General features: G+C 42.8%; 1 protein-coding gene across 4 annotated transcripts in view; it reads left to right on the top strand.

The window, feature by feature from the left end:
- Positions 1–11,178, top strand: part of TIMD4 (T cell immunoglobulin and mucin domain containing 4) — a 43,557-nt gene extending 32,379 nt beyond the window's left edge. For 3 of the 4 annotated variants that reach the window (XR_007918514.2, XM_008255313.4, XM_051843557.2), the window contains 4 exons: positions 5,320–5,357; positions 7,876–7,969; positions 9,313–9,352; positions 10,926–11,178. Coding sequence is in view for 3 of the 4 variants with exons in the window: in XM_008255313.4 (XP_008253535.1) it covers positions 5,320–5,357; positions 7,876–7,969; positions 9,313–9,352; positions 10,926–11,010 (257 nt within the window). In the remaining variant the exon portion in view is untranslated. The remainder of the gene's footprint in view (positions 1–5,319; positions 5,358–7,875; positions 7,970–9,312; positions 9,353–10,925) is intronic. The other variant, XM_017341216.3, reaches the window with a different exon arrangement.
- Positions 11,179–12,885: the final 1,707 nt, after the last annotated feature.

The following is a 12,885-nucleotide window of genomic DNA, read 5'->3' as shown; positions in this document are numbered from 1 at the left end:
TTTTTCTTTTACCCCATGCCCATGTCCAGGCACAGGACCATGCCTCTTCTGGAGGATCTTAGTAGCCACTTTCTCTGTATTAGTTTCTTGTTGCTGATGTAAGGAATCACCACACACTTACTGGTTTAATGTAACAGAAATGTGCTATCTGTCACTTTTGGAAGGTAGGCGTTCTACCACTGAGCTCTTAGGAGGTCTGCATTCCTACTGCCTGCTGCAGGACAGAAGTGGTTTTCTTTCCCTTTCCACCCTCTAGAGGTCTTTGTAGTCTTGCACGTGGCCCCTCTCTCCATCTTCAAAGCCATAGCACAGCATCTTTAGTCTCCCTCTCTGACTTCCTCTTGCTTCATCACTTTGACCTTATTTCCTTCTTGTGATTACATTGGGCACTGGATAATTCAGGATAATCTTCCTATCTCCAGATCTGTAGCTTATTCCCATTATAAAAGTTTCTTGGCCACATGAGGTCACATGTTCACATTTTCTGAAGATTAGGATGTGGACAACTTTGAGTGTCCTTATTCTGCCATCTCTGGCCTGCAGACGTTTGATAGACAAATAACTCATTCTTCATTCTTAGATTACAGTGATAAAGATTCTGATAAAATGATGTTATCTTATCAGTAAAACATTTATTTCTGATTTTCATGTATGTAGATATCTATACTCATATGTTATGCACATTTTGAAATACATGCCTTCATAAATTGTGGAAACTATGAGATTTAAATGAATGTAAATAGATGTTCTCAATTCCCCACACCCAGTAGATGGCCTGGTACATTCGTGATGAGCCTTGAGTCTTCTCTAGAGATCGTTCTTGTGAATCATCTGTTTCCACATTCAGTATGAATCACTGTCCTGAATATTCCTTTTGCAGTCAGTAAAATATGCCGTTTACATAGCTCCCGGTGCTTGATCTCCAGAATACCGAGGTCATTAGAAGCTAAGTGTTGCTTTCACACAATGTCAAACTCCATCTCCACCACTAAAAACTGTCTAGCCTCCATCACCTTGTTCACCCTTCTGGGCCTCATTTTTTCATTGGCAATAGGGATAATGTCTGCTTTATAGGATTGCTTGGGGAAGTTGGAATGCTCAGTGGATTCCACCAACTATGCATAGCAAATTTTTTAAAAAGCCACATCTGTCCTGAGCACACACAGCCTTTTTCTTGTCCTTATTTTGTAAACGACACAGTAACTACTTACATAGCATTTCCAGTATAATCTAGAGATGTTGGAAAGCAAATGGGAGGAAGTACGTAGGTTGCATGCAAATACCTTGCCACTGTATTCAAGGGACTTGGGCATCCTCAGGTTTTTGTGTCTGTGTATGTGGTATGTATGGTGTGTATATGTGTATAGGAGGGATGTCCCAGGACCAATCCACTGAAAATACCAAAGAAAGGATTTTACCACAGACAGGTAACTGAAAACATCAGAAATATATTATCTTGCAGTTCTGGAGCCTAGAAATATCTGAAACCAAGGTGTTGGCAGGGTCCTGTTCTCTCTGAAGGCTCTAGAGAAGAATCTCCTTGGCTAATGACATCCGTAAAGAGCATATTTCTAAATAAGGTCACAGTCTGAGATTCCAGGGGATGTGAATATTTTTTGGGGAGGAGGAAGGGGTAGAGGGGTTACAGTTCAACTCACTACAGTTCCCGTCTTACAGGGATTGCTTCATTAGCGAGGTCTGGGTTTGTCTCAATGCACCTGTTTTAGAACTCAGGGGCCTCTGATTCTGGAGAACCAGGGGAATGCAAGCAACACGGAAACCAGTGGTCTCATCCGACACCCCTCCCGTCACTGCTGGCACGGCTACTTTTTGCAAGGAAGAAAAAAAACCATTGACTTGCTATTCTGTACACAACCCTGTAGTCCTTAAGAGTGCTTCCCACTTGGGCTTTTGGCATTTTCTGAAGAAGAAGGGAAAAAAAAAACCTGCTGTTTGATGTCACACAGTAGTGTTTGTGTTTGCAAAATGTCTCTCCCATTAGACAATTCCAATTTAAAATACAGATTAGCTCTGACAAAACTGACCCAAGCTGGCTTTTCCCTTTGATGGTTTCAATTTCAGGCTTATCCATCACCAACGACTGCAATACAACAGGATTTTGACAGAGCAGGGTGAGGGTTTTGAATTCTTACCTGCAATTTCCAGCTCTAGGGGATAATAGCAGAAAGAAAAACAACGATAACTTTGTTGTAGGATATGAAAACATACTGAATTTCCTCTTTGGGTTTTCATGCTCCCAGCCATTCAATAATCGCTTTCCCGGATGAACAAATACGTTCCATGGCACCAAATTATGAGCCTTAAAAAAAAAAAAAACCATCACAGATCTCCTTTTGCCTTAAGTGCAAGGAAGCTTAGGGCTAAAACTTCCCGAGTACAATTTCAGTAACTATTAGCTTAGATACTTATTATATTCAGGCCCTCTGTGTGCGGTTTTTCTATTCTATTTCTATTTTAGGATCTTATTGTCTGTATGATTTTACTTCCTTCCTGAATATCTATTCCTTTCTCTGACTTTTAACACTGCTCTTACTTTCTGATCTCTTGACAATTTTTTTTTTCCCTCTTCCACCTCCTCTGCCCACCTTTTAATGCTGATATTTCCCAAGATTCCTGTTCTCTCTGCACACATGCAGCCCTAGGGTTTCTCACACACCCTGAGGATTTTAACTGCTGCCTCCCAGATCAGTGTCTCTAAATTCCAGAGTCTGATTCAGCTTCCAGTCTATTCATCAGTTGCTTGTTAGGTGAACAGTGTTTGCATATGTCCCACAAATGTGAGATCATCAGCTTTTCCCTCGAGATTCTCACCTCTCCTTCCCCTGTTCCCAATCTCAGGCCAGAGCCCAGGAATTGGCAGGCGCTCGAAGACTCTCACCAGCTTCTCACCCTTGCATCCCATGTTCACTACCCTGTTGATCTCCCTTCTAAGTTTCTGAAATCTGTGTCTCTGCCTTCATTTCTGCTAGCTCTGAATTTCCAACCTGCAGTCAGATAGTAAGTCTCACTTGGACTGGCCTCTCAGCCTCCTAACACGACTATAGTAGGTTTACATGTTTCTGTGACTCCCCACTTCCTGCAGAAAAGAAAGCCCCTCCTGACTGGTCCCCGCCCTCCCTCCCCCACTGCTCCCTCCCCTTAGTTCCCACTTTCAGAGCCGCTTGTTATTTGCCCCGGCCCCATGCTGCTCCGTGCTGCTCTGTCAGACTGCAATGCCATCTCCATGATTCTTTGCCTCGCTAACTCTTACACAATCTTAGCTCAGCTCAGGTGTTATTCATTCAACTAGAATGTGTTGTGTGTCAAGTACGTACTAGACAGTGTTGGAATCCCAGTGTGGAGCAAGCAGGAGGGGACTGCGTCCTCATGGAGATTTATTCTACTGAACTGTTCAGTGAAGTACGACGTTGGTTAAACGTCTGTCTGCTGACTCTCCTCAGCACCTTACGAATATGGTCCCGCTCTGCTGGGCCTGGTAGACTGAAACAATGGGGCTCTCTTTAATGCACTGTAAGTTTCTCACGGATGGGGACAATGCCGTTTCATCTCAACATTCTTAGTACTGGAGCAGTGCTTAGTACTTTGTAGATTCTCTGTACAGTTCTCTTGTTGAACTCAGTTACCAGTTGTGGGTAAAATACTCCATGTCTCAGTTCAAATTTCAGGTTTTCACAGAAGTCCTCTGGAACGTTCTAAAGCAGGTCTGACATTCCCATGATATACTCCCATTCCATCCCATGCTATTTCTTCGCAGAATCCTGCAGTTGTAATGATTTTTAAACTATGAACATTATAGTCTTGTGTCTGTTATCCATAGAGCTATTTTCTGCGAAATATTTCATCAGGCAATTTCATTGTGTGATTATCATAAAGTCTATTACACAAACCTAGATGATATAGCCTTTTACACACCTAGACATTATGATATCTATGCAAGGGTGCTTCAAAATCTTGTGGAAAAAATGAAATTAAAAGGGAATGCACGTTTTTCACAAACTTCTTGAAGCCTCCTCATATAGGATATCTCCTATTGCCCTGGAGTTACGACAAACAAAGCAGCAGGAGATGTAATCAACCACATGTGAATTGACCTCTCCACTCCTGGCTTCAGCCTAGCCCAGCTGTGGCAGCTTTGGGGACTTAGGCAATGAATCAGTGGATGGGACTTCTGTCTCTTTCTCTGCATGTGATATGACTAATATTTTAAAATTTAAAATATATAGTATAGTAAATATATGAACCAGTAACACAGTCATCATTTTCAAATATTATGTACTGCACATGATTGTATGGGCTATAATTTTGTATGATTGGTGATGTGGTAGGTTTGTTTACACCAGTATCACCACCAACAATGAGTAATGTTTTGTTATGACATTGCTATGTATGACAAAACATCACTGAGCCATAGGAATTTTCCACTTCCATTATAATCCTGTAACAGCTCTATTGACTATGCAATTTATTGTTGATTAAAATACCATGATGCACTGCATAGCTATTTATTTAAATTTGATTTTCTGCACTAAGTTGTAAATTCTACGTATCCCAAACTACAGCTAGCCTACAATAAGTGTTAACTGAAAGACTGACAAATTTTCTTGCTGGATAAAAACACTGAATGCATTGCTGGGGCCAACAGAAAAGTTACTAAGCCAATTGCCTTCAGACCCAGTGTCTCACTCTACACCTCTAGAAAGTGATGGTGTTCTACTGAAACTGCTGGATAGCAATTTAAAACCAAAGCAAGGGCTTGGTATCTTAGCACAGTGAGGTAAGCTACCACCTGCAATGCTAGCATCCCATATGGGTGCCCAGTTTGAGTTCCAGTGGTTCCACTTCCAATCCAGCTGCTTGCTAATGTGCCTGGAAAAGAGGTAAATGAGGGCCCAAGTACCTGGGGCTCTGACAGCCATGTGAGAGATGCAGAAGGAATTCCTGGCTTCTTACCCAGCCCCAGCTGTTGCAGCCATCTGGGAAGTGAATGAATGGGTGAAAGATTTCTATCCTTCTTTTTCTGTCATCTGTCTGTCTGTCTATGTGTCTCTCTGTAACTGTGCCTTTCAAATAAATAAATAGCAAAAAAAAAAAACCCCTCTACAAATCAAGACAAATGTGCATAATTATAAATACAGACAAATGCACATAATAATTATATGTATATTAAAAAGGAAAGATAGTATGAAAAACTTAAACACATCAGCCAAAAATCCAGATGGGTTTTGAAATACCTATTTCAGGATGTGGAATTGTTTTTCTATCAGAAATGTAACAATTTCATCTCTTCTTCCTTCACAGTATCTGAGATTCTTGGGCATGATGGAGGATTGGGACAGGTAAAAAAAAACTAAAACTTTAGTGTTTGAAGTGTGTGGCTTAGATTTTAAAAATCCACAGTGGAGATTTGTAGAGACAGACTAAGGAGGCTAGAATATTGCTAAGTAGCAAAAATGCATTGTAACTCTAATAAAATAGCTAAGGAATTTGTAGTCTGGTACTATTGGCAGAAATAACATTAGGGGCACCTCTGTATTCACAAATACTTTGAAAAGCAGAAAGAAAAAGCTAAAAAAAAAAAAAACATGCAAAAACCCTACTGTGTGGTGCAGGATGAGTGGCATGCTAAAGAATGAACACTTGCCAACAGTGCTCCTCTTGTTTTCTGAGGGTGCCCTTCAATTAGTTTTATTATTATAAAAATGATTCAAGTCTCTTTAAGTAAAAGTGTCAGGCAGTACAGATGTCTAGGAAGAATGAGGTTTCCTCATCCCTTCTTTCTTCTTCCCCACCTCCCTTAGAGGTGGCTCGTTGCCTGCCCTTGCTGCCATCCCTCCTGCCCAGGACCCTGGGTATTGGAGAATGGTCCAGGAAGGGAGGAGCAGAGCCTGGCCAGTGAGTGGGAGATGGGATGGAACTCAGTGCCTGCCTTAGAGCATCACTTCTCAAAACTTTGAGCCCCAGAACCTCTTCACACTCTACAAGTTAACGATGAGAATTTAACAGAATATATTTATTTGCTCCTTACAATAAGAATGACAAGTCTATTACATGTTAACCTAAATAATATCTGTTAGACCCTCGGAGTGGGGATGTTAACATGTCGAGAGGCACACCCCAAAGACTCAGAGTCCAGACCAGCTGATGCAAAAGCAAGAGGATTTATTTGATGTCTGTGCAGATGGGCCTCCTGAACTCGGGAGTCCAGAGAGTGCCCCCAGCACAAAGCTACACGGTTTATATACCCGCAGCGACCAATCAAAAACACTATAGAGTCCATGCACACAGCAGTCCAATCCGTGAGCTGATCATGTGAAGGGCATGCATTTTCTATCCAATCAGCTATGCAATCACACGGGAGGCATGCACCTCGTCGCCATTTTGTTGTTTACTTCTTTAGTAGTTCCTTTCCCTGCCAGCGCCATCTTGTTCACCCTGGGGGGAACGACGTCTCGCTCCCTCTGTTCCCCTGGTGGGAGAGTGGCGTCCCACTTCCCACACTGTTATTTGAGTATTAGGAGGCATACAAATTGGGTTAGGTCTTAGCACAGCCAGGCACAAGTGTCACAGCTAGCTAAGCATAGAGTCCCTTATTTTTATAGCTGCACCTAATTTTAGCTTTGGGGGAAAAAGTTTAGGGCTATAATTTTAAACTTTAATTTTTTATTTGGGGCAAAGGTAACTTCTTATTTTTAATAGTGTTAGCTTAAGTCACTCCATCTTGGTTTGATTTTTAAGGTTCTTCAGTATCTTGTCATAACAACTAATTGTGTTTCTAATAAAAATATTAGTGAGAAAAATGGTATTGTGTGATATTCTCACAAATCTCATTCAGGTCTAGTCTCATAGGAGACAGAGGGATTCTCATATCTGTTCAACACATTCCATATAATAAAGAACAATGGATGATGTAATCACATAACACATAACCTTTGGGAAACTCAACTGCACGTCTTGTTACAAAGTAACAGGGAAAATGGCAAATGTCTCATGAAATTTACTTTGACCTCACAGGCTTCCTGACCATACTTGGAGAAATACTGCAGTAGAAAATGTGAAAATGAGCTTCATTTTCTCTTTAATCCTGTTTTCTCTAGGAACCTAAGTCAATCATGAAAAGAGCTAGGACTATGGAGACTATAGGACTATGGAGAGCTCGAAGGATCTAGGCAGTGGCCAGGAAAGATTGACATTGGAAAACATAGCTCACAACACAGTTGTTTTCAGACTTCCAAGACATGCCACTCTGTGTGCCTGCTGTCTAAGACTTAGGGAAATTTTGAAGTATGAGTAGAATGTTCTAGCTTTTCAGAGATTTAAAGTAAGGCTGCCTTTGGTTTGATATTGAGACAGGTTGGGCCGGCGCCACGGCTCACTAGGCTAATCCTCCGCCTTGCGGCGCTGGCACACCGGGTTCTAGTCCTGGTTGGGGCGCTGGATTCTGTCCCGGTTGCCCCTCTTCCAGGCCAGCTCTCTGCTGTGGCCAGGGAGTGCAGTGGAGGATGGCCCAAGTCCTTGGGCCCTGCACCCCATGGGAGACCAGGAGAAGCACCTGGCTCCTGCCTTTGGATCAGCACGGTGTGCCGGCCGCAGCATGCCAACCACGGCAGCCATTGGAGGGTGAACCAACAGCAATGGAAGACCTTTCTCTCTGTGTCTCTCTCTCACTGTCCACTCTGCCTGTCTAAATAAATAAATAAATAAATAAATAAATAAATAAATAAATGAATGAGACAGGTTGGGCAAGGCGTGGAGGAATTTTGGGAAGTTGCAGGTGACTGGAAGGTGTTATTGGGATGGAATGAGGGCATTGGGCAGTGAGTGGATCCATCAATCGATTTGCCTGGGTCTCTCTAGGTGAAAATGATCGACCACACCTACCTGATGATGATCATTGCTCCTTGCTTGGGATTTATGCTGTTGGCATTGCTTGCAGTGTTCCTCCTGCGAGGTAAGGAGGGCAGAACAAGGGGAGATGGAACCTGGTGGAACTGTGGTGGCTCCAGGAGAACTTGGGAGTCTATTGTTTCTGCTTCCTACTCCATTGTCAGTTTGATCACTGTCATCCGGCAGTCGGAGAGGTAACAAGTAAACTGCTTCTCCATAAGGTGCTATAGCTGTATGATCACGTTTCTGATAGAATGCACATTTAGGAAAATAAAAAGGATAAGGGCTCCTTATTATTGGTTACTTATTGTGAGCCAGTCCTGATGCTGTACTTTTACTGTGCCTCAAATTCATTCCATTCTCATTGCTGCGTTGAGTGGAAGGTACTGTTATTATCATGGTCTCAGGGTTGAAACAATCCACACTTGCTTTGGCTATATTTGTCCCATCAAGAAAACCATGAATGATCCGGATTTCCAGTATTCCTTCAAAGCAAGCTTCCTTAATCTAGGAGTCACAGATGGACTTTAGGAGAGATGTGAATTCCTGGAAATCATGTTCAAGTATTTCTATATATTTGCATTTTGGGGGGAATTGGGTGCATTAAATGATCGAGCTGGCCCATGACCTTGCAACCTGACACAGACAGAAAGTTTAAACATTGGTAAAGGAGCCATGAAACAGAGTTTAGCTGATTCACAGATACTCAATTAATGTTTTTTGCTAGTAGCTCTTCAGCTGTGGCATCAGTACCACTATTGCTATCATTTCAAATATATAAATAGACCTAAAAAACTGTACTTATCCTCTTATTTTCAAAGCAATGTATGGTATTTCAGTTTGGTAATTAGTAGTTCCCTTTCAAACAACTCTGAAGAAAAAAGAAATAGGGTTTATGGTTTTCATACAAGGTATAATAAGCATATGACACACACTGCCATTGTAAAATGGAGAGAAGTTATTCTGCAATCATTAGCAAAAGCTAATGCTTAGTAGCTATAGCAGTTAGTTTGAACAGCAGTAGTGAAATTTGGATTAGTTCAATAGCTGACCAAGATTAGGTTTCATGTAAAGTCAAGGTTACAGTTTTAGAAAATTCTGGGTCTGTTTCATAGAAAAGTTTGAAAACCCAAGTGAGTACATGAATCCTGGGTAGGGGAATGACTGAAACGGGAACAGCTTAACCCCACTGCTCACAGTGTTGGAACAACTTTGAAATAGATGCACTGTGACTGTGGGCCTAAGCAAGCACTTGACCTCGGAAAAGGAATGGCTTTGCCTACTAAAGCCAGTCCCTAACTTCTCACGTTAGGCCCACATTTACTCCTGGAAAGGGAATAGTGGACTTACCCCAGCATTTCATTCTAGCACAGCAACTCTGTTCACACTTTGGCCTTGTCTTTTCAGGGAAAGTCACGAAAACCAATTGTTTGCAGGAACACACAAGGTAATTCATCTTGCATGACTGATTGTTGTAATGATTGTACAAGCTGTTACAAATGATTAGACTCTACTCAGTGGTTTAATGACTTCTGCTTCTGTGATTAAACACAGGGTTGGAGAGATGTGGTATCGTAGGTGAAAAAGATGTGAGGGTTGAGCTCACTTTGAACTCTGTCTAGGTTAAGACTCTGTTCAAAATACAAAATGCAAGGGCAGAGGGGCATCCTAAGTATAGTACGCAGAAGAAAGAAGATGCTAAATCACTCATTCTACTTCAAATTTGTTCAACTCTGGGTAAATCACTTTAAAAGGCCATTGCTAAACTGAAGTCCATTGATAGGAGAGCTGGCAGTGTGAAAAATGGAAAGAACATGTAGAATATTATGCCTGGGACTTGGTTCCTCCACCCAATTAGAACACAAGAACAGTTTTTGTTGTTTGTTTTGTCTTTTAATATTGTAACAATTTTTAATTTGGTGGATTTGAAAGTCAGAGAAAGAGATTTACAGATAGATAGGTAAAGAATGCCTGCAGATGCCCATTCCGGGCCAGGCTGAAACCAGGAGCCAGGAGCTCCACCTAGGTCTCCTGCAGAGGTTGTGCTTACTCAAGTACTTGAGCCATCACCTGCTGCCTTCCAGGGTGCACATTAGCAGACAATTGGAATCGAGAACAGAAACAGAGCTCCACTCCCAGCACACTGATGTAAGCTACGAGCATTTCAATGCCATAGTATAACAGCTAGGCCAAATGCCTGCCCTGATTTCTTTTATTGCTTGTTTTATTTTACATTCCACAAACGTTTTTATTATGCACCCACTGTGTGCCAGGCATTGTACAGGCAGTTAACAAAATAGAACAAAAATCAGACAAACATATCCTTTGTTGCTAATAACTGGAGTGTGCCCAGTAGGTAAGGTTACCTAGGTCCTGGCACCAAGTTCTGGCTGTACCCTCACCGCACATGGGTACATCACAAAGACACACCAATGGACCCAACAGGCCCCCTAAACTTACAGCCTGATGCCCAGTGATGGTTCCAGCTTTTTGACCTTGATGAGATGTGTCCCCCAGGCAGGTTGGGGAGGCCCGCCCGCCTAACTGTCTTGCACCAGCCCTGCCGTAGGATGCTTTTGTGTTTTACAAGAGTAGCCTGAAAAGTCTCTGGAAATAGATTTTTTAGAGTTCTGCCTGGTTCTATAGCTTTTTGGGAAAGAAATGAGAAGGTTTGTTGTAAATGTTGTGGAAGGCTTTGCCTACACTCAATAATCCAATCAATCCATATTAATAAGTAGGGAAAATGGGGCCCAGGGAGGTGACCTGCGGAGGCCATGCTTAGAGATCCTTTTGGCAAACAGGTGCATCTGGGCATTGCCTTGGCATTTTGCTAGCAAACTTTCTGCCTGTCTACCCTGTAGCCTCCGTTTTCGCCTGTCTCAAACGAGAGGCCTGGACCCAGTAGACTGTCAGCCCTTTGAACTCTTACACCCTCTGGTCAGTTGCACTGCAGTTTAGCAGCCAGTGTTTATTTCTGGTCTTGGCATTTCCCTTTATCAGCCTCCCTTTTCTCTTTCCAGGATAGGCCATGTTGGAGAAACTAACAATGTCCTCCGTGACATGCAAAACGCAAGGGAAGATGAAGATGTCCTCTTTACGCTCTAGGACACGGCCTTTTCTTAGGCTTGCAGATGGGGCTTGCGCTTGAAGCATCAACATCAGTCTCAGGATGTTTTCATTTTTGTTTTTAAAAAAAGGCTTCACCCATCCCATTTCTGTCACCCATCCAACCTTTGCTTTGGTGTCACACGTGAAATGCACTTTAGAGACGCACGTTCACCGCCCCGTGCTTTCCTCGTCTCCGTAGCAACACTGCCGGGTGATCTTTCACACTATGTCTGAACACTTGCGGTGGTGGCGCGTGCATTACTGCGCCCGTGGGAGTCCATTTAATCTCAGCGCGTTTCTGAGATTAGGAAATTCATAAACAAAGTCTGCCTCGGGGCGGCATCCGCCTGTTGGTTCTAACTGAACTCACGGTGCTAGCCTGGAAAGTGCCAGAGCGCTCCACCCTTTGGTAACTCCTCAGCTGCTGGAGGAAGACCTTCACGCTTCACCATGTTTTCTTGCTTCTGGGACAATTTGTCATCCTGTCACTTCCTCAGTTGTCTGTGCCTTGTATATGTTTGCATCTTTTCTTTTTCATCCAGAGTTCTGAATTTAGTGCCTCAGTCCTGGTGTGGTATGAGCAGCCCAGGGTCCGTGCCTCATTCATAATGCAGGGAATGACATGAACTCAAACCATAATGTCCACTCACTTCTACAGTTCCCAAGTTTGCCTTTGTTCTCACATTGAAGTGTCTTTAAAAGTGGTCATAGTGTCATATGCTTTTTTAAAGATTTTTTTATTTGAAAAGCAGAGGAGAGAGAGAGAGAGAGAGAATCTCCCATCTGCTGGTTCATTCCCCAAATGCCAACAGCCAGGTCTGGGCCAAGTAACCTCATGCAGGTCTCTCCCATGGGTCGCAGGAGCTCACCATCTTCTGCTGCCTTTCCAGGTACATTAGCAGGGAGCTGGATCTGAAGTAGAGGAGTGGGGACTTGAATAGCATTCTGAAATGGGATGCCAACTTCACAAGCAGTAGCTTAACCCACTGTACTACAGTGCCTGCCCTCACGTCCTATTTTTGAATATACCCAAGTTTTCCTGGGAGCAAAATGTGGTGAATGACAGGGGCATTCAAGAAAGGGCAGTGCATGAATGTGATAGGAAAGCAATCCAAATAAGTTTCTCTGAATGTAGGTCATAGACATGTGCTCTTCCATATGAACCGTTTATTTAGAAGCTTTAATACCTATTCATATTGGGAGTCCTGGGAGAGAGGTGAAAGCAAATGCTGAATGAATGAAAAAAAAAGTGTGCTTGATGAGTGAGGCTTCTGGCTGGGTGGAAATGTGGCAAGTAAACCAAACCCGAAAGGTATTTCTTGGAAGTATTTCCCCACATGTTTAGGGCAATGGTTGCTTTAATGGAATGAACACATGGTCCTCTAAGGTAATCATCTTTCAGATTTCTACCCTCATGATGTTATCTTTAAGAGAAAGAGATGATGGGGCCACTGCTGTAGTGTAGTGGGTTAAAGCCACCACCTTCAGTGCTGGCATCCCATATGGGTGCCAGTTCGAGTCCCGGCTGCTTCTCTTCCAATCCAGCTCTTTGCTATGGCCTGAGAAGTCAGTAGAAGATGGCCCAAGTCCTTGGGTCCCTGCACCCACATGGGAGACCCAGAGAAGCTCCTGTTTCCTGGCTTCAGATCGGTGTAGTTCAGCCATTGTGGCCATCTGGGGAGTAAACCAGCAGATGGAAGACCTCTCTCTCTTTCTCTCTGCCTCTCTGTAAATCTGCCTTTCAAATAAATAAATAAATAAATAAATAAAGGGAAAGAGATGTAGAGAGACAGAGATTTAAAAAATCACTCATTTCTAGGTGCAGCCTAGAGACTCCTTGCCCTGTTAACATGAAGTGAACCCAGCAGTTAG

Source organism: Oryctolagus cuniculus, chromosome 6 (assembly GCF_964237555.1).
Source record: "Oryctolagus cuniculus chromosome 6, mOryCun1.1, whole genome shotgun sequence".
Taxonomy (NCBI): domain Eukaryota; kingdom Metazoa; phylum Chordata; class Mammalia; order Lagomorpha; family Leporidae; genus Oryctolagus; species Oryctolagus cuniculus.
The sequence above is the reverse complement of the archived record's forward strand: the minus strand, read 5'-3'. Positions and strand labels throughout refer to the sequence as shown.